The sequence below is a fragment of the Pterocles gutturalis genome, unplaced genomic scaffold, assembly GCF_000699245.1.
Source record: "Pterocles gutturalis isolate BGI_N339 unplaced genomic scaffold, ASM69924v1 scaffold9354, whole genome shotgun sequence".
In the NCBI taxonomy this organism is placed as follows: Eukaryota; Metazoa; Chordata; class Aves; order Pterocliformes; family Pteroclidae; genus Pterocles; species Pterocles gutturalis.
Genome location: NW_010135715.1, coordinates 18,279 through 39,137, shown reverse-complemented (window position 1 = coordinate 39,137; position 20,859 = coordinate 18,279). Strand labels below are relative to the sequence as shown.

Sequence of the window (20,859 nt, the reverse complement as noted above, 5' to 3'; positions counted from 1 at the left end):
ACTGCACCAGTTTAAGCTTTCAGTGGAAAGTTTCACCAGGAGAGGGAAATATTTTAACTTGAGAGAAAAACTAACTCTTCCAAGTTTTTACAATAATTAACTTTTGTTGGTGAAAAGTACTTTAAGCACCTTTTTTCATACAATGAGTTGATGTATTATACTGAAGTACAACAAAAAGCTGTATTGCTTAAAATTGCTATGTTGAGTCTGCCAATTTTTCTTCGTACAGCAGTGTTGGGTTAATCTGAAAAGCTGGCATGAAAATAAGGTCCTCTACTCCAGTTTTGATTTATTATTTTTTCCAGCTTCTGGGAATTTAGCACAGAAAATTAGATGGTTTTGAGTTACCCTCTCTAGTCAATTAAAGTGTACTAATCCATTGAATTATTAATATTTACAAATATTTTTATTTCTTCTCCACGCTGCCTAACAGACTTATTTAATCTCTGTTTCTGTACTTCCTCTCACACATACGCGCAGACACACGCACGCACGCACAAATAGACAGTTCTCTTCGGTCCGTACCTTCAACACACGCTTCCTTTCCAGTCCTCGCCAACCTACTCCTCTCACCCATGTTTCCTCCTAATTAACACAGAGTTGCGTTAAAAGTTATCTTTCAGTTTAAAGGAACTGGAAGTTTAGAAGGGAGTGGTAGTTAATCGCTGGAAAATCTCAGCTAGAATAAAACTCACAAATCTTGTTCTTGCAACACTCTAGGTAGGTGACAATGGCATGTCCTTGAGTTATGCAATAATGCCACATCACAATATTTTAATTATAGCATGTCCTTCAAAATGTTCCACCCCAGTGAGTACTCCTGGTCAGAGAGATCAACATCACCAAAAGGATACTGCAATAATAATGGAGTGTGCATGACAAACTGTTACGTAGTTTGCTAAAGCAGTGTCCTAAAAAGAAATATAATTACCATCCCTGCTTGTAATAAAAGACATTTTGAAATTTCCTCTTTGATCAACTGGGCATCTTGAACAATTTAGACTACTTAAAAACCTAAAAAACAACATGCACATATATATATGTACATATATATGCGTGTGTATGCATGTGTATGAATACATATGGGCATCTATGTGTGTACATACTTATTCCCACGTACATTCTTGTTTATATATTTATACAGACGCACATGTACACAATGTTAAACGATATTCTTGTCTTCTGAAGTTGCTAACATGTTAAAGGCAAGGAGGTAGCAACAACATACTTTTAAAAATAGAAGGAAGAAAAGTTGCAGCTATCAGTCTCGGGCTGGAAAGGGCTACAGATTAGAAAGCCGTGAGGAGCTGTACTACTGACAAGAAACAAAGACAACCTCAAGTTTAACCAATATTATCTGAATAACCTGTTTTCAATAAAATGATAAAGAAATAATAACACTACATTTCAAAACTGGAAAGATAAAATTGCAATAATATATAGCTATCTGCACTTCCAAAGCCAGGTATACAGGAAACAAATTCTCAACTTAAAAAATAAAAAAGTTACATGAAAATTACCATTCTGCTACTGAAGAATTTTTCCCCTTTTTTAAAGAATATCACAAGTTATGGCATTCAAGTTTAAGGAAAAAGCAACTACTTATTAAGATTTTTCTTTCTAATACTAAATTTTAATTTTGGTAGCACAAAACATACTTTGTACAATTGTAAGTAACATTATTTATATAGAGCCAGCTTTAATTGGTTGCACCTATTTTAAACCATTAACGTATTTTTCAGCTGTATGTGTGGGATCAAATAGTTTTAATACTTTTAATTATGAATTATGTACCTCTGCCAGATACCCCTGTGTTGTACTTAGAGTTTGGATGAGAAATCATCCTTCGTGTCTGGGTTTGGAAATATTTTATTACTGGCATTTTTAAACCATGAGAAAAAAAGAGATTAAACAGTAAAAGAGAAAAACAGAACATTCATCTGGCTGACGCTAGCCTGAGTTGACAAAAGGGTAAACACCCTTGAAAATAAGCTACTCATTCTACACCTCTCAAGTCAGAGCAGCAGGTTCTGGGAGCGGTACTGTCTGCAGGCTCAGCATGCCATCAAAACAAATTAAAAAAAAAAAAAAGCTGTTGTAATTCTCTCCTGCTGTACACATGGCAAAGAAGCTCCAATGCTCTAAATTTCTAACATTAAAACTGCAACAATGCATTTTATCTTATTAAGAAACGATAGTTAATACACTGTTGAACAGGAATAACTTGAATCCAAGTTAAATACCAAGTACAAAGTCGGGGTGGGGGGGAACAGGACACACAGGAATTTTCATTATTAAGCAAAGGAAAGCTAGCAGAACAAGAAAATCTAATTAACATCTCTTTATTTTACGTTCTGCACCTGAATGCAAATTTGGACTGTTATCATAAATGGTTCAACTAAGAATGCAATGGAGTTTTGACAACAATATCTTTTTTCAAGAATAATTAGTACAAGTACTTCCAAGAAGATATAAAGAACAACAGGTACAAACTGATCTAACCCAGTCTATTACCAACTGTCCACATTAGTTCTACTTCATTAGTCAAAAATAAATGCAACAAGCTCACTTAAGGCAGAAAAAAAAAAAACAAAAAACAAGCATTTCCCTATCTGAACCTCCCTTCCTACATCTCAACATTTTTTTTTAACGTAAAAGGATTATTCTTAACCATTCAAAGGAATTCTGGCTATCACTACTTAAAGTATTTTTTAAATACTATATGATTTTTTTTAATCTATTGAACTACTATTTTAATCAGACTCCAATGACAAGACTTTAACATGCTGCTGCATAATTCAGTATTTTTTTCATTGTTACAGTATCAGTACCCCACTCAAAAAACCCAAAAAGTTTTGCTAAAACCTGCAAAATAAAAAGCTATGTCTCTACGCATTCCTTTTTCTTTAGGCTACTGCACTTCTAATTATTTGCTAATCTTAAGAAAAAGCTTGACTGTTTTTTCTACTTACAAAGCAGCTTTGCATTTTTCACAGTGCCTTCATAATAACTATTTTAACAAAATTAATATTCCTATGACATCAGAAACAACATTTAATACAATTTGCTAGAATTACTATACCTGATGAAACAAGCAGCAATTCTGTAGCTTTGCCTTCAGTTTTCATAATGTGTTGCATGTCATTTTCTCGCAAATAATCTCTGATTTAAGAAATGCAAAACGTCTCTACTTTAACTAAAATCTCACAGCATGTAATTACCAGCAATTGTTTTCATAAACTTAGCATTTTAATACTACTAATTCAAACTCCTATGTAAAAAGCTTTTTAAAAAAAAAAAAATAATCAAGCTATCTAGTCTCTCTTACAATTAGTATTCCTGTAGTTTCGGGTAACACAATAGATACAGTACGTGGTTTTGCAACAGTCATCATTTTGATAATGATGCTTATAGTTCATGATGAAATCATCAGTTTTTAGATCTCTGCCATAACACATCCTATAAAATCATGAGAACTTGACTCTGACAGTTTCTCACGCCTTCAGAATCAGTGAACATAATGGAACAAGCTGATACAAGCCCTCCTGACTTATCTACTGAGCAAATCATTGGGCTGTATAAAGTATCCACAACCTTAGTTTTTCTGAAGAAAGGCAGATAGATCCTTCCCCTATAAGTCAATTGCTGTCAGACACTTTTTTACCTGAATTAAGACACTTGTGTGTCTGTGTTAACTCTATGCAATACGTAAGGTGCTAGACAGCAGAACAATGTGAAATGTGTTTATCAAGCAGAAGATTCTATTAGTCAGATATTGCAGTACTCATTTCTCTTAATTGAATTAGGAAGAGGAAGAAAATTGGTGTGGTTTTATCCTTCGAGAGATTGGCCACTTTTGAGGTATCCATTGAGATCAGGCTGTTAGGAAATGCCATGCCAGTTAAAAGAGGGGGTTGGTCAGTCTTGAAAGAGCCAAGTCAGCTACCCAAGTGCAACCAATCCACTCCACCCTCATTTCTCCAAAGCAGGAAATTCCCTCCTCTCTCTCCCCAACCGGCCCAACAGGCTTGCCCCATATCCAGCTTCTGCCAGGACCTGCCTCTTCTCATCCTACCCACCTCCACTCCTCTCTCAACAGCTCCACCTAGATTTCTACTTTCATCTTCTGAATGAATGTTCCTTCAGTTTTCAAAGAAAACTCCTTGAAGCCGCTTGCAGTGGCAGGTGACTAGCACTGCTGAAAATTAGGCCACTTCTGTGACTACATTTAGGTGTGGAAGGATGTCAAAGTCCATGTCCATCTCGAGCCCAGCATCAAGCATTTTTATTCCGTTAAAAAAATCCCACAAGACACCATATGTAATATGATGGGGAATACATTCCTTTGTATTTAGTTCCAATGTTCCACTACAGCTAATGTCAAACTTTGTGTTACAGATCCTGCACTACCAGTCACAAAAGTGTTGTTTTCCGGCACCCCCTCTTCCCTGAGACACCACAGAAGTTGGCTTCCTCTCTTCACCTGGAAAGAAGGATTCTAGAAACCTGAAAAACTGGAAACATCAAGAGGCTAAAATTGAGGAAAAGCTAACCACAAGAAAGTTTTTAGAAAGAACCATTACATTTAATTGTTTAAAGCAGAAAAAAAAATGAGTCTCCTCAAAGAACGTAAACCAAAGAAGCCTCATTACATCCCAAGACCACCAGGAAAGCCATTCAAGTACAAGTGCTTTCAGTGCCCCTTTACGTGCAATGAGAAATCCCATCTTTTTAACCATATGAAGTATGGCCTCTGCAAAAACTCAATTACTTTAGTATCAGAGCAGGATCGCGTTATCAAGTGTCCAAAGACCAGCTCCTTGGAGCCCAAACAGATCAACCAGCTTGAATCTACAGTCAAACCAACTTGTTCTAAATCTGTCACAAATGGACTCTCAAATCTTGATTCAAAGTCTCAATATCCTTTTGCAAAAGAAGATGCCAAGGAAAATGTTGAATTACAAAACCAAGCAACAAACACAGCAATTCAAGGTCAAAAACCTGTGATTCAGAAGGACTTAACCCCTGCCAGTACTACAACAGAAAGTGCTATCAGCATGCAGCCCCTTTTGGACAGCATTGGAAGGCCCTCGGCTTTTGTTCCCGTAGGAGAACACAGAGATAGCAAAGGCCTGGAAAGTAGTGAAGTATCTGAAATTATATCGCTTTCTAACAAAAGTTCACCTTTTCACACCAAGTCTGCATTTCATGCACCAAGTCACCCATGGAAAGCAGGTTCTCCTTTCCTCCCAGAGTTTCCACATAAAGTTGCTCCCACAAAAGGCTTTGGTTCCATTTCCCCTTACATGCAACCGATGATTCCCGAGTACTCACCCCACTTTTATGAGCATAGGCTGGCTATCTACACACCTTACTTGCTTCCAGGTAATTCAGAGTGTGAAAGCTCTGCTCTGTCTGTCTATGGCACACAAGATCAAAGACACTTTCTTCCCCACCCTGGGCCACTTCCAAAACCCATAAATCCGTCAGCCTATGAACACTATCGATTATTCCAACAATATCATTCCACTCCTCCAATACCATATGGATTTTGTAGGCCAACAGATCCTTCATTTTACAGATTTTCACACGTAGCTGGTATTAACAGAGATCAAAATTCTCACCTAATGGAAGAAACGACCTTGCTGTATCCAGCTTCTTTAAGTCCATCCCAACAATACCCTCTAAGTTCACATAAAAAACAAGCAGATTATGAAAAAGAAACTACATTATTGCATGCCAAAAGTCATTCCAAAGATGACCAAAATGAACGAGAGAATGCTAAAATGAGCCCTCTTGCAGGAAGCGCGGCAACAGGCTCCCCAGGCAGACCTAGCCCAACCAATTTCACTCAGACAAGCCATGCATGCGAAGGCTTATTTGACCTCTCTAACAAGTCCTCTTCCACATCGCTTGGCAAGTATGATCAACCAGAAGAAAACTTGACAGCTTTCAGACCTGTGAGAAAGAGCACTGATCAACCAACTCCACTTCAAAGCGTGAAGACAAATCAAGATAGAGGAGACTCACCTACCAGGTAAAATAACAAAATCACTCCGCAAATTCTTGTCAGATTTATTAGGGAAGCAAAGACAGATGGACACGTTTCATGCAGTGTCCCTAAAATATATTTAAATTTACAGCATTGAGATAATTTGTTCTGTATTAACTGTACAAAACACAGTACAACTCTCAGTTGCTATAGTGAGTAGACCACTCATCCTCCTTAAGTGTATCAGGTATTTCCAGTACCATTACTATGCATGTGTCGGTATATTTCAGGAAATTACCTGCATTACAGTAATACATATGGTGAAAGGGACTTGGGGGAGTTAAAAAGAGAAACAACAAAATTGTCAGACTTCTAGAGAGGTGTTTTTCTCTTCTTCCTGCCTGCTTCCTCAGCCCCAATTTAAAAAAGCAATTGATAGTGAATTTTCTTTTCTCCTCATTTCTTTCAGCATTAGCGTCACTGATGAAGATTCACACACGCAGAACGAATGCCATAACAATGAAGGCTCACTGTCCAACACGGAAGACGACACAGGGATAGTTCCCCTTAATCTTTCAAAAAAGGCTGACACAAACACAGGACCTATTCACGAGCATGCATACAAAACCACATCCAAAACAGAAAGCCAGAACTTTCTAGAATTGCAAGACATGCCTCTGAACCTCTCCGTAAAAGATTCCTGTAACACAGTAAGCCTGAAACCGTCATTCCACAGTCCGTCTCACGATAATGGTGCTGCTACTTCTCCAAACACCGAAAATGAAACCTCTGGAGCAGATGCATGTAACCCCAAGAACCCTAGTAACAGTGCCTGTGACAAATCTTCTTTTGTAGCTCACCGTAAGGAAGCTCAAGACTTAAGAATAATTGACAGCTGTGATGAACAGAAACAAACAGCAGCTGTAGCTCTCTGTCAGCTAGCTGCATACAGCCCTAGCAAAGCCAGAATGGACAACGAAGGGCAGAGTCCTCAGGACAGTAATGCTTCAGGTACAGAAGCTACTCATAATTCTTCTGATACTCAGGATACTCAGTGCAACCAAAAAGTAAAAGGACAAAAAAGGACAAATCAAAAAGAATCGGCAAAATCACAGCAAGGCACTAAAAGAGTAAGGCCAAATGACTGTAGCAGAGTCTTCACTTTAAGGAAGAGAACAAGAGTATCTTAATACTTCACTGGCCAATGAGTTTCTGGTTATAGAAGCTAGTTACCACCAACATCATAAAATTTTTACAAGCCACCTCTTATTGGGTTTGATCCATGACAAGATACATTCAATCTCTCCCATGTAAATAATGTTCATAATTTTATATTAATATTTTTAAGTAACTGAACTTCCCCTTGTATAAGCTCAGATTTTGATGAGTGAATTTTTGCATTCGTTACTAAAGCCAAAGTACATGAATCTTTAAGGTTTTTTGCAATTGTATTAATGTAAAATAACTTTTACAACCTCTTTTCTTAAAAGATGTCTAAGCTCTAGAAACAATATTGTTCAATAACACACTGTCATAGTCTTTTCCAGGCTTAAATTCATTTAATAGGGTTTTTTTGGTCTTTTTTCTTTGAAAAACTTTTTATTTCACTGTGCAGTAGTTTAAATAAGCTCAAGATTAAACCTGGCTATTTAGAATTTACTGTAAAACCTGTTTTGTGTATGAATGTACTTTGCCATTACGCCATAACACAAAACAACAGACCAAATTTTGTTACTCAGAGGCAGACACCAGTTTAAACAAACTGGTCCAAACCTGGTATAAGCAAGCTTTGCTTATGTTGAGTAAGAACAAGATTCAAGTTAAACCAAAGAAAGCCTGCACCAACTTAATAAATGCAGTTTACGTTTACCTTTAACTGAACCATTATAAAAACAATACTGAAAATTTGAAGATCTAATCAATTTAGGTGCCTAGTCCTCTGAGGTTAGACAGACATTGGGCAACCTTCAACCTCCAAGCCTAAAAGGTTATTTATATAATTTATTTCACCTGAGGCAAACTCCCCTGGTGAAGGTCTTACTTCAGCATAGGTGTATCACTAATTATCAGTTTCAGTGTGCTTCTACATACATCCTAAAACTATGTTTCTGCTTCTATAACTGTGTATATAAACTTGCAATTTTTCGAATAAATTTGTGACCTGTACATAAAACATATGGAAAGTCATTAATGAACACAAATACTTCCACTACACATCCACTCCATTAATGAACTACAAATACATCCATCTGTAACACATATTTTGAAGAAAAATTAGTAAAGAAATTGATAGCTACATTTTCAATTTGCAAGTAGAATTTGGCATGGAATACCAATCAATTCTGAAAAAGGAGCTTCCTTCAGTGAAGGAAGTTCATGATACAGATTAATTCATCTGTACCTTAGCTCCACATGACAAACCTCAGAACTCCCTTTGCCTTAAAGCTGCTGTCCAGCATATCCAAAATAAGGCTGTTCCACCTCACATAAACTGGCACATTGCGCACTATCAGTTTAAGTAAAACAAACTCAGACTAAGTATTACTCACTGAAAACTATGGGTATACACGTCTCATTAATTCATTAATCCAGATAAGAGACATCCTCACCTGCCTAAACCTTACTAGTAGGTATAAACCTATGTAAGGAAGCAGAACTGCATTCAATGCAATGTAGAGTTCCCAGAATTTCTCTTCCAATTTTTTGGGCTAGGGTGTTTTAAGCTAACAGCTTAGCCAGATCATTGTAAGAAGTTTACCATTAAACAGTAAATTACAGGGGTTAAGTATAATTATTTTTTCAAATTAATTTAAATGGAAATCAAGGCCCATTGAAGCAAAAGTAAAAAAAAAAAAAAAAAAAAAACCAAACAGAAGGGACAATATAAAGTTTGCCATGCAGTCTAGATCTGCTCAGTGATAATAAAGATTTGACTCTGATGAAGATATAACATGATTTGTCATTACCAGTTATATTCTTCGCCAGCTGCATCCCATTTTATGTCCAAGTCTTTCCAAATTCTATTCCTACAAATTCAGACTATTCTCTTTCACTCATCCTTCACAATATCATACATTTCTGCCTTCCGTATAACTCATTCTTGAGTATCAGGTAACCAAAGGAGTTGCAGTTTAGTCAATATAGTCTCTGATTAGGTTTCTTACCCCTCTTCTTATATAATGACTGTTGGAACTCTTATCACTGTTTTAGTAAGAAACTTCCAATTCCTATAAACTCATTTTCCCTAGGCCTTTATGCCTATCTCTTTCCCAGAAAGACCTTGCTGCCATTATTGTGTTCCCTCCTTTCCTTCCTCCCCATCTTAGTTTTATATTCTTCCACTCCAGTAACAGAAGGATACATCTTATGCAATCTGACAAATTAAAAATTTGCACATAAACTTATGTGTATTAAAATCACCTTCACAGGCAGCAATGAATTTTCACTGCACCTCTGCAGAAGAATGGTGTGAAGGACACAATTATCATTCCCATTCCACACATACAAAAGCTCAACCTAAAAAGAGAAGAGAGATGGTTTCCCAGCACGTGTCAAATCACTGGCAGAGCTAGGATTCACCCATGTCTTTTGCAGTCCTACCAATATCAAGCTTCCAGTTTACATAAAAAAATATTCTCTTACATGAGGATATCCTGATTCCCTGACAGAAGTGTATAGCTTCAGTGTTGGTAGAACTAAAAAGAGCCTCAGCATTGGATAACTTCCCATTCTGAAAGCTGGGCTCTTTTTAACTATTAAATCTTTATCACACGGGCAAGAGTAATTGAAAAAGGGAAACCAACTGAAAGGTGAGCTGCACAAAAATTCTCACATGCAAAACAGACACTATATTGGACATGACCTCTCTTCATGGACACAGAATAATACACGCTATTAAATACCACATTTTACAGTTTCTTCCAGAACAAGTCAACAGATCTTCAGAATAGAAGAGATCTGGCAACGTCATTTAATAGTATGAAACACCCATTTTGAAACATTTTTGAAAATCAGTGTTCAACTTCTTTGTTCAACACAGGAGTACCAGATGAGATCAAAATAACCATCTAGCCCAAGATATTGCTGTAAAAGTGACCAGTAGTGGATGTGTATTACTACATTATGCTTTTGTCATTTCAACTCCATAAAAAACTGACCAAAATCACAAAACAGAGAACTACTTCTTTCACATTAATATCTCTGTACTTCTATGGATGTTGATACATAAAGAATACACAAAAAACAATTCCTCTGCCCTGTTATTTTTCTTTCCATCCTGATATTTCAAAAACCCATGAAAAACTTGAACAGTTCATTGTATAAATCACACAAAATTGGTCTCTGAAATTTAATCAGAAACAAACAGTATAAGCTACTAGCTTTAAAGTGCAAGTTAGTCATCAATTACTTAATATATTCTATTTAAATAATGACACTGACACAATATAGAGACAGAATTATTTTATATAAATGTACAAAGAAACATGAAAGGGAGGGAGGGAGGGAGGGAGAGAAGGAGGGAAGGGAGGAAGGAAGAAGAAAACCCCAAGAAATTAATTTCATCTTGGAAAGAAAAATTTATTAAGTATAAAAAAGGCACACCCAAGACAATGTTTTTGACAGAAGTACCTTAAATATCCCCGTAGGCATATTTTTTACTCTAGAATTCAATACTACAGTCATTATTCGGCACACTTACATCAGCAAATTCAAGTCTATTGTCACACATTCAATCTCTAATACTATAAATTGTTAATTCATGAACTTACTAACATTCAGCAACTACAACTCACCATCTGAGATTCGGGAAGGGAGTAACAATCCTCTTCTGCCTAATTCAGCCAGAGCCAGGCATCCCCCATGCCATGCATTGTCTGTTTCCTGGAAACTAATTTTAGAACAAAGACAAGTTTTGTTGAGACTAGCTTTCCCTTTTTGGATTTCATTTTTCATGGTGAGTTCCTAACATTTAAAAGACACACAATCCAAACCAGTATGTGTTGATTGTGTTATTAATCTTGTTAGACTTCTAAAATATAAGAATGACAAGTTTAACGTGTTTTCTTTCCCATTTTGTGCAATATAAATACTATAAACACGATAAATGCTATAAACATGAACAAATAAGTAAGAAAATCTACCCATATAAATGTAACTTCAGCACAGAAGAATACAATACCTGAAACTCATACAGAAAAGAAAAATAGCTTTCTAGTACACTGGCAAAAGATGCAGATTTACAGAATATACCCAAAATAACTAACGAAGTTAGGGCCAAACGCAGTCCTTAACTAGCAAAGCAGGTTCAAGTGATAGTTTCCAACAAACACATTATAGGAGCTTATGCAGTGAGCAAACAGTGGCGTATATCCACCTTTAAAAAAGATAAAACAGAGCAACTTGTGGTGAAGACAGCAAAAAATACAAAAAATGCTACACAATTTTTGCTGGACTGGCAGTGTGAAGGAGTGAAAAAGTGAAAAGCTGCACGCTGCATGACTTAACATGCAAAAAGTTCATTTTGTATTAAACTCAGAATAGGAATCTAAGAATAAAATGTTGAAGAGACAGACTAGGTCATATCAGAGCTTCATCTCTCCTAGTGTCCTGTCTCTGACATGGACCTGCAGCAGATGCTTAGCCAATGATGGAGCACAAAGGATCATTCCTCTCTCAGCCTCGTCCTAGCTTTGGCAATCAGCAGTACAGAGACTTCCCAAGCCAGAGGTTGTAGCCAGAATGTCGTATTTAATAACCTTGGATGGGACTCTCTTCCACTAATTTGTATAATCCCTTTTGGAACTCTCTTTACACTTTTGGCTTCCACAACATCCTGTGGCAGCGACTTCCACAGTTTAATTATAATTGCGTGAAAATGTACTTCCTGATGCTTCCCAGTTCTCGCATTATGAGAAAAGTAAACAATTACTCACTTTCCCTCTTTCTTTCATATTTATGATTTTATAGATCTCCATTACATTCCTTTACTTTCTCTTTCCATCTGGAAGAATCCCTATCAGTTAAATCACTTTTCAGTGATTCAGTTTTGTTATCCCTTCCTTTACTAATAATATCTAAAGTTCCATTTGCCTTCTTTTTTCTGACAGCTGCTGAACACTCCACTGACATTCTGACAGAACTATCAGTGACTTCAAGATGTCTTTCCTGAGCAGTAATAACTGTTTTATAGCTAGCTGTACTTTTCCCTAAGTGCATTAGTTTGCATTCATTAGACACTATATTTCATATATCAATTACTGTCTAGTTACTTAATGTAGGCTTTTATAATATTTTCTTTTCTGTCACCTTTAGTTTTCACTACATTAGCTAACTTCAAATCATCAGTTGATATCCTCACCCCATTGTTCACCTTTTTGCCAGGATCCTTTATGAGTACCTTGAACAGCACAGGGCTCATTCAGACTCCTGTGGGACTGTGCAGATAATCTCACCACACTGAAAAATGATCACCTATTTCTTCCCTGTCTCTAGTCTTTTAATCTATCTATATATAAAAAATCCTTTCGACTTATCCCAGGAGATATAACTGAAGGTGCTTCCGGATGAACATCCAAATTATTTTTATTTTGGTCACTAGATATTTACTGCAAAGAATACTGAATAGATTCCCCTTGTCCTTGTCTACATTTGTTCCCAGGTGTTTCTGAAGAAAGCAGGCCACTCAATTACTAGTTGGATTACTCACCCCTATGACTTGAAAAACAAGGGAAAAAAACACAGTGAGTACAGGTCTTTAAAGCTCCAGGGATAATTGAGATCAACAGCACCTCTTAAATTAATCACAGTAACGCAGCGGAAGTATCAGCTAAGTAGATAATTTCCTTTATACCTTCTTTTTTTTAATGTGTTATTCTTTTGAGCTGCTATTTCTAATTTGTACTCACAACCAGTATGAGAAGACTTTCTAAAACTGAGTATATCTGAGTGGCAAACTGAACGTCACCAATATTTTTTGCCAATAAAGAAATCATTCTTTTTGTTATTAGTTTAGCCTAAAACACTAGTTTAGATTTTAAAGCTCAAGCCCTCAATGCAGACCTGATGAACAACTTTATATAAAAAAGCATATGATACTTGTTTAGTAATTGAGTCCTTTACATGCTCTACATGGATGTAGAAACAAGACATCCAACAATAAAGCACATCAAAAGAACATGCTAGCAGCTATGTGTGACCAAACCAAAGATTCAGCTAGCCCAGAAGCCTCTCTCTGACACGGCTGACAGCACATGCCTTCAGGTACAGTGTAAGAACAAGAACATTGTGACACTCTGCAAAACACAAATTCTGGCTGATCATGGACAAGCTTGCAGAAAATAAAAACATTTTTTGTTCAGGCATCTGCTCTTAGCATCCATAACAGCCTGCGGCAAGAAGTTTTTACAGTTCAACTATGTGCTGTGTGAATAAACACCATCTTTTCTTTATTCCAAACCTGCCACCTGCTACGTTAGTTTGCTTCTAATAATATAAAATCCAGAGGGCAATCATTTCCATGCCATTCATGATTTCATAAACCTCCATTATATCCCTTTTATTCCTCAGTCTTCCTAGATGTTTTAGCCTCCCCCCACATAGATTGCTTCTTATCTCTGGTGATCCTCAGAAACCTTTTGAATATCATTTCCACTTCTGCTATGCTTCTGAAGTTCACACAACACTCAAGGCATGAGCACACCAGGAAGTTTTAAAGCAGCAGGTTAATGAGCATTTTTTATTTTTCCAAAGTTCAACCTCAGTCCTTCCACATTACTGCAGAATGGGCTCAAGATGAAGGATTAGGAACAGTGTCGTGAACACCCTCAGCACATCTGTGCCTTAGAAGATTTTGAAATACAGGAGAAGAAGGCCAACAAGATTTACAGATTTTTAGACCTGTATTCCTAATCATTGTCCTCCTGTTTCACAAGGAGATATGTTTCAGATGCATGTAAAGCATGAAATAAGATTTTTACCTAAAACATTCCAACAGAGACCCGATCACATCATCTGCTAATTCTTTTGGAAGTCTTCCAGTTATTCTGCCAATTCTAGAAAAGTTAAAAGAAGAAAAAAACAAAGCATACAGTGATTCATTAGTACTTCATTTGATGAATAAGTCCTACAAAATTTTAGTTACTGGAAACTTAGAATAAGATGACTGACTTCAAGAGGGCAATGCAATACCCTAATACCACCACCCTAAACCAACAATCTAAAGCAAAAGCTACACAGTAGCAAACAACACAGAAATACAATTTTTTAAAGTGGAAGAGGAAGAAACATTTTGAAGAAATGCTACTTTACACCCTTCCAATTAAGTCTTACTGAGAATGTTTATTTCCAAACCTATCTGAAATTTTCCTGAAGAACAGCCCAATATCGTAACAGGAAAAGATACAAACACGGCTTTATACCATGAGCTGTTGCTAAAGCCATTTGAAGTAACTGAATATTGACAATACACACAAACTATCAATCATGGATTACATATGACTGTATTTCTATGGGGTTTACTTATGTTTATTAGTTTAGAGTAACCACAAGAAACCTACCCTTTTGCTGCAGACCACCTGACAATAGTGTCTTTGTCCTTCAGTCCAACCAACAATTGCTCTGCAGATAATTTAAACAAAACAGATTATTCTAATCTAACAACCAACGTTCAAAATTCATTTTCCTCCTAACATAATTCAAACATTCATAGTTTGAATAATATTTGTATCTAGATTTCTTCTATTTGTCACACAAGTACAACTTGAAATCAAAGAAACAAGAAAGATGTTCAATTATAAAAGCCTTCTGACACAATTTTTGCCTATTTATTTACAGCATATCCACCAGCAAGGTAGCAGAGGACCTGCTGTATGACTGCATATTAATAAAAAAATGCTGTTCCTTTGATACTAGCACAGCTTAAAAATTTCAACCATAACTCTTTAGCTTTTGTGTAACACTTTTTTTTTGTTTTTCATTATTAATTTTAATTCATCCTTCCATCTGTGAAAGGTTCAAGATATCGCTTTCATATTACTGGCTAAAATTGGCAAAATTTATTTCAACAACTCCATCCCCCAGCCTCACAACAAATGCTACAGTATTGAGTTTCTGCTTGAAATGCTGAAATCCAAATCATTTGACAAAAATACAGTATATTTTAATCAGTTGCATAGACTGAAATTTTACAGTCTTTCCAAGTTGTTCACATCAGCACAGACATCCACATACTTTCTTAGCCCTAAGCAGGTTGCTTTCCAATACATGTTTAATTTGCAGCCATTACAATTATTTCTGTCCAGTTTTAACACACCTACAACATTTTCAATCTCTCCTGGAATGTCATATTCCTCTTCATCGTCAGCTTCATTAGCAGCAACTGTTACCATTTGAGTCTGCACAACTGAACCCTGAATTTGCAGATTGGCAGCCAGGGATCGACAGCCACGCTGGTATCTGCACAAGAAACAGACACAGTTAATTTTTTATTTTTCTGATTTAAGTTCCTGGTGAAATGGGTACATACTGTCATAAAGCCTGCTTGTCAAGTCACTACACCTCCCAGCATACAGCTCTCCAGTTACTTAGTGGTTGCTTTAAAGGAAAGGGAAAAGTATCCCATTCTCCTTCCTCCTGACCCAGTTGTCTCTTTTCCAAGCTGAGAAAAGCTAGACTATTTAAATGGTTCCTTCTCATCATTATCTCTCCCTTTCCTGCTTCAGTATAACCTACTTTCCACTGCTGACAATAAAGAGAGGCAAAATTCCCATGCCCTAAAAGCCTCTCCAAAACCTTAAAAAAAAAAAATCACCTTATTAAAGATTGTTTTTTAAATTGTAAAGCTAGCTCAGTACTTTCTGCCCAAGCTGTACTCAGATATTTAGCCTGTGGTGTAGATACCTTCTTACAAAAGATACACTTTACATGCTAAACTGACTTTTGCCATTGGGCAAGGTAGACTCTCCACCTAAAAAGAATTTTCTATGCCTAAGGATGTTCTCAAAAGTTGGTAAAAGAAATACAATAAAAATAGTCACCAAGGGAGTCTGCAATTTTAAAATATCAGTGCGAGAAATCTAAAAAAGAGTTTGCCCTCTGGCAATAAGTAAAACCAGACACCAAAACCTGACTAATATGCAAAACGAAAGTGGGATTGCAAACCACTTTTCCCCTGTGAACTTTCTATCAAATCAGGGTAGAACTATGTAATGGAAAAAGTTATGTTCACTCTTACAAAATTGTACTAAATCAACTTCAGTAACAAAGGTCACTGTCTTCCCATCTCTACCAAGTTATGCACTACATACGAGCAGGCTTCTGCTTGTGTAATGTGCAACATGAAAAGTCAGAAGATTTGGCTTGTCACAGCACTAGTTTACTATACCAAAATTGAAAGAAAAAAATTACAAGAAACTAAATACAACAGAAGAAACCTACTTTTTCCAAATAGTGCAAATGAAGAATGTGTTCATTCCCAAATAATATGGAGATTTCTTTCTTTCTCTTTCAGGGCAGGGGAGGTTAGGAGGGCAGAAGGTCAGTAATCAAATGCATGGATTTAGGTATTTTTAAGTTTTTTGAGTGCTTTTGGATTTATTTATGTTTTAAAACTCTTTCAGCAATAACTAACCTCCATTTTGCTACCTTTGGTTTCACAAATGTCATTCCAAGTCGTTGAACAAGTTTCATCCCTAGCTTGCGAAGAACCATCTGATTACTTTCTGACAGCTTGCAGTTATCAAGACACTCAAGTACAGTAGCAGCTGCAAAAGAAAATAAACACGCTAGAAAAACTGTTTTTAAAGAAATCTCAATAAGAAAATTCTGCAAAGTTTTAAAACTTCTTTAAAAAATTTTGATTTTTAAAGGCATTACTGAAATGCAAATGCCTTATTACCTACTTTGTAGTAGCTTTGACACTGGTCAAATAGTGCTAATATCCTCCACCTACCAAACAGGAAGGATTGCTTTAAGGATTACTTTTGACTATGAAAATTATAATGAATTTAGATTCTGAGACTATTTATGCCTCTAATTCTCACTGGAAGTAACACATTCAAGTATCTTTCATAGTCTAAGAATTTTCAGTAGTCTAACAGAACCAGGACTCAGAAAATCTAATTCACTTACTCTGCAGCCAGTTTCTGCATACTGAGAAAGTGTTCCCTTTCCTCATTTATTTTTACAGGCATCACCAACTTAATTCCCCTGGCACAGAAATTTTTATGATGATGAATGTCCATAAACATTTAGACATGAGAAATACTGTGTATGTGTAAACAATCAGCAGCAAAACCTTTCATTTGGGCACATCAAAGGTAACAAAGTTATTTGTCCAGCAAAGCAAAAAACCATAGACAAAAGGAGAATCTTGGATTAATGAGTATAAAGTTCCAGGATTCCTGTTACAAATAAAATAGTCCTTTTGCATTTTCAGACTGAAACAATGATTGTTTTGAAGGCTGATCTTTAGTTAGACTAACAACCTGGGCTCTTGCCATAAGCAGTGCAAATATGGAATTATACTGGCAACATTCTCTGCAACCTCTTACTCCAGTCTCATATCGGAGTTTTCAAAATACTGAGAAATCAAATTGTTCTATTTTAAAATCAAGTTCTATGTTATAAAAATATTTCAAACAGTATCTTCCTTTGACATCTATTTTTTTCCTATTTGACCCTCAGATCTGTTATAATCTGTAATAATTAAAAATCTTCAATATTTTTTGTCTCTCTCATTTTCTTATCCCAATAGTTTTTGTCTAAATATTTGCTTCTTAGTTGTGAGCATTCTGTCTTTTCTACAGTAAATGTATTCATTGGTATGCCACTGATTTTTGTCTTATCACCAGATTCATAACTACTTAATATTCTTTCTATATACTGTAGGCCAAAACACCTAATTTTACCAGCAGGGTTAATGCTGTGAGCCAAATATATTCTTTCCATAACGATTATTACTCTTGCGTTGTACAGTTGCATCTTTTAAATTACATAATTTTGTGTTACGCCATATTTTATATAGCCTGCTTCTTATTCTGCCTATCTGGCAGTCTCAGTATTCTTCTGAAGCGCTGTCTGCTGTTGCTACGCAACTACATTCCTCAATATTTTCTGTTTGTTCCTGACCAGATGTACAGCACATCTGTCATTCCGTTCTGTTTGTCTTCACTATCTTATCTCCATCTTTACCCATATCTCAGGCATTTTGTGAAGAAGCATCTGCATCTCAGACTTAGTAATTGGGAGAACGAAACTGTTCCCAGCACTACATCTATGAAGCTTCTTCTCAGAAGTCAAAATAATTCTATTAAGTGAAATCACAAGTATTCTAAAGCAAGTTTATATCATTGCTTGATTCCTGTGAATAGCACAAACCACATTTCTGGTGCTTTGATAAGCTCCACAAAACTGACAAGCTCTTTTGTACTGTTTTGTAATTAGTCACCATCTTTCCCAACCTCTCTTTACTGCTATCCATAAAAAACAAACCAGTCTTTTGCAGTCAGTTCTGACTATATTCCAGGATCCACCATGAGATGAATGTAATTCCAACATGCAGCTACAAGGTTCAGAAATTTCTGTGCTGTCCTTTCAGGTACCTATCTGTCACTAACTGCATCTGTTAGAAGCTCTTTACATGAAAATCTTTTCCTAGTTTCAACAGTATTGCCACATGATTCCAGCCAGGTCCTGTACGAAACACTGTCTTGAACCTTGGGTTTTCCGACAACCTGTGCTTATGTTAAAACTTGAAGATTTTCTGCAAAATTTTCAGCAGTAATATGTATAAAATCAGTTTACGTTCTAATGAATTTTTTAAAATATTTTCCACATCTTATAATTCATATGTTCAGCTTCTATATTATAGCAATGGCCAATGTTATCACCTGCCAAATTATTTGATGAGATGTTCCAACACAACATTCCCCAGTTGTATCTGCTCCTCCCTCACTTTGTTATCTCTTCTTTTTTCCCCTCATTTTGCATGCTTTATAACTTCCCTGTTAATTTTACTCTTTACGGCACCACTTGTTATCAGTTTAATCTTTCTTTCCTTTTTTTATTGGAATTGTTTTAAAAACAAAAATCAGGATATTCCAAACTTACCATATGGTAAACAATCTTCTCTTTTGCCATGTTTAAATAACTGTGCCTACGATTAAAATAGGGAAAACAGGCATGAACATATAGAGAGTCTAAAGCACAACATATCAAGCATGCAGTTCTAAAATTCTTTTTCATGTTCTTGCAATCATCTGTAATGTTTACTAATTTAAATAGCACAAAATGAAAAGAGTCTCAGGGTGCAGTTTTACTTCTTTGTAAGTCAATGCAAGTCAGGGATACTGTAGTCCAGCCCTCCTCTCCCATCCATACCATCACACAGGCAGCCCATTCAGACAGCTGAGTTGGTCAAAAAACACTCAGGCAAAAAATGAAAGAAAAGAAAAAAAAGCCACTAGTTTTCAGCCAGGTCAGCCCTCTGAACCATCCAGCTCATTGCTTGGTCACACAAGCTCAATGCAGGTGCAGCCATAGCACCTATTATCTCAAACAGCTCATGTTGCTTTGAGCCTCTAAAGTGATGCAGAATTCATAAACATGAATAAAGGCAGAAAAACTAGAGGTATCCTATATCCCATTTGGGACTTCCTGATGCTGAATGTCTCCAAACGGAACAGATCTTGCTTATGATTTAGATGGCTCAGCACACAGACAACACAACACTTTGGTCACTGCTAAGAAGCAGGACAGGTGGACACACGTGAGCAAGCTTAGTTATTGGTAGCAACCACACCTGGAGAGACAGGACACAGTACAGGCTAAACTGCGGAGTATTTCACCGTTTCTCCAACAGCTTTCGAGAACTCCATGTTAAACTAAACAAAACCAGCTACAGAAATCTCAGACTGGAAGTTTGCTACAAATACACCTCCAACAAGTAAACTTTACTTTCTGTGACAGGGATTTAAAGAAAGAAAGAGCAAAGAGCTTTCAAAATAATTTTACATACAACTAAATATCCCAGTAAGATTAAGCCCCAGCACTACAGTGAGATGAATGGACTATTAACATGAGAAAAAAAGATGTTCTACATTTCAAGTCTCCTCAGTTCACTTAGTATGCATCAAAACTAGTGTGTTCAGTCACTTCCTTGCTTTGTCATTCACCAGAAGAAAAATCTTTCTCAATAAATATGCCTAGGAGTTAAACAAGAACAGACTTACCTTAAAAATATGTACTTTCTCACACATACCAACACATGCCTCCCATACTGCAGGTGTGGTTAAGAGCAACAAAGGCCATAAAAACACCTCTAGGCTATGTACCCATTCTATTTTGGTTTGTTACTAAATTGCATTTTAGGATCCTAAATTAGCACTTCTGATCAACTCTGCTACAAGCTATACAGTGGAAACTGATAATACATGTTGAATTATTTAAGATTTTTCATATTTTCATGAATAAACTAGGCAATTGAAAGGCATCCTTTAAAAACTACATTTACAAAGCAGAAATGCTACAGAAGCACTTCAGGCCCAGAACAGGTAACAGAAATAACTACCAACACAAATGGTATAAATATACCATAGCTTTTATCAATACACCACATCAGTAGCCAAAAAAAAACCATCCCACTAAAATACAACAATACTCTGCTTGTATTAAAAAGCCTAAAGAAAAGCAAAGATCTGCAAAAATCTGCAAAACTTTGGTATGATTAACAAATCTAGAGTGCCTCTAAAATTTTTCTGCATCTTCACTGAAACATGCAAAAGCTCATTTCTTCATCACTTTGTTCCTATGTTCTGCTTTAAAAACCTATCAGATGGTTTCTTCCCAAAGTTAGCAAGTTTTTAGCAGCT

At 36.3% G+C, this 20,859-nt stretch overlaps 2 protein-coding genes across 2 annotated transcripts in view; one reads left to right on the top strand and one right to left on the bottom strand.

The window, feature by feature from the left end:
• Positions 1-20,859, bottom strand: part of TBCD (tubulin folding cofactor D) — a 115,030-nt gene that overhangs the window by 76,060 nt on the left and 18,111 nt on the right. Inside the window, exons 8-13 of the mRNA XM_010082008.1 lie at positions 19,100-19,145; positions 16,620-16,752; positions 15,303-15,445; positions 14,548-14,608; positions 13,969-14,043; positions 10,786-10,880 (exon numbers count right to left, since the gene is read on the bottom strand). Of these exons, the coding sequence (XP_010080310.1) occupies positions 10,786-10,880; positions 13,969-14,043; positions 14,548-14,608; positions 15,303-15,445; positions 16,620-16,752; positions 19,100-19,145 (553 nt within the window). The remainder of the gene's footprint in view (positions 1-10,785; positions 10,881-13,968; positions 14,044-14,547; positions 14,609-15,302; positions 15,446-16,619; positions 16,753-19,099; positions 19,146-20,859) is intronic.
• Positions 4,611-7,182, top strand: ZNF750 (zinc finger protein 750). The gene is made up of 2 exons (XM_010082007.1): positions 4,611-6,037; positions 6,462-7,182. Exons 1-2 carry the CDS (start codon positions 4,611-4,613, stop codon positions 7,180-7,182), a joined length of 2,148 nt encoding a protein of 715 aa, XP_010080309.1.

Coding starts and splice junctions, on each gene's coding strand:
- ZNF750 (XM_010082007.1), top strand. CDS start 4,611: ATGAGTCTCCTCAAAGAACGTAAACCAAAGAAGCCTCATTACATCCCA. Junction 6,038..6,461: donor AGAGGAGACTCACCTACCAG/GTAAAATAACAA, acceptor CATTTCTTTCAG/CATTAGCGTCACTGATGAAG.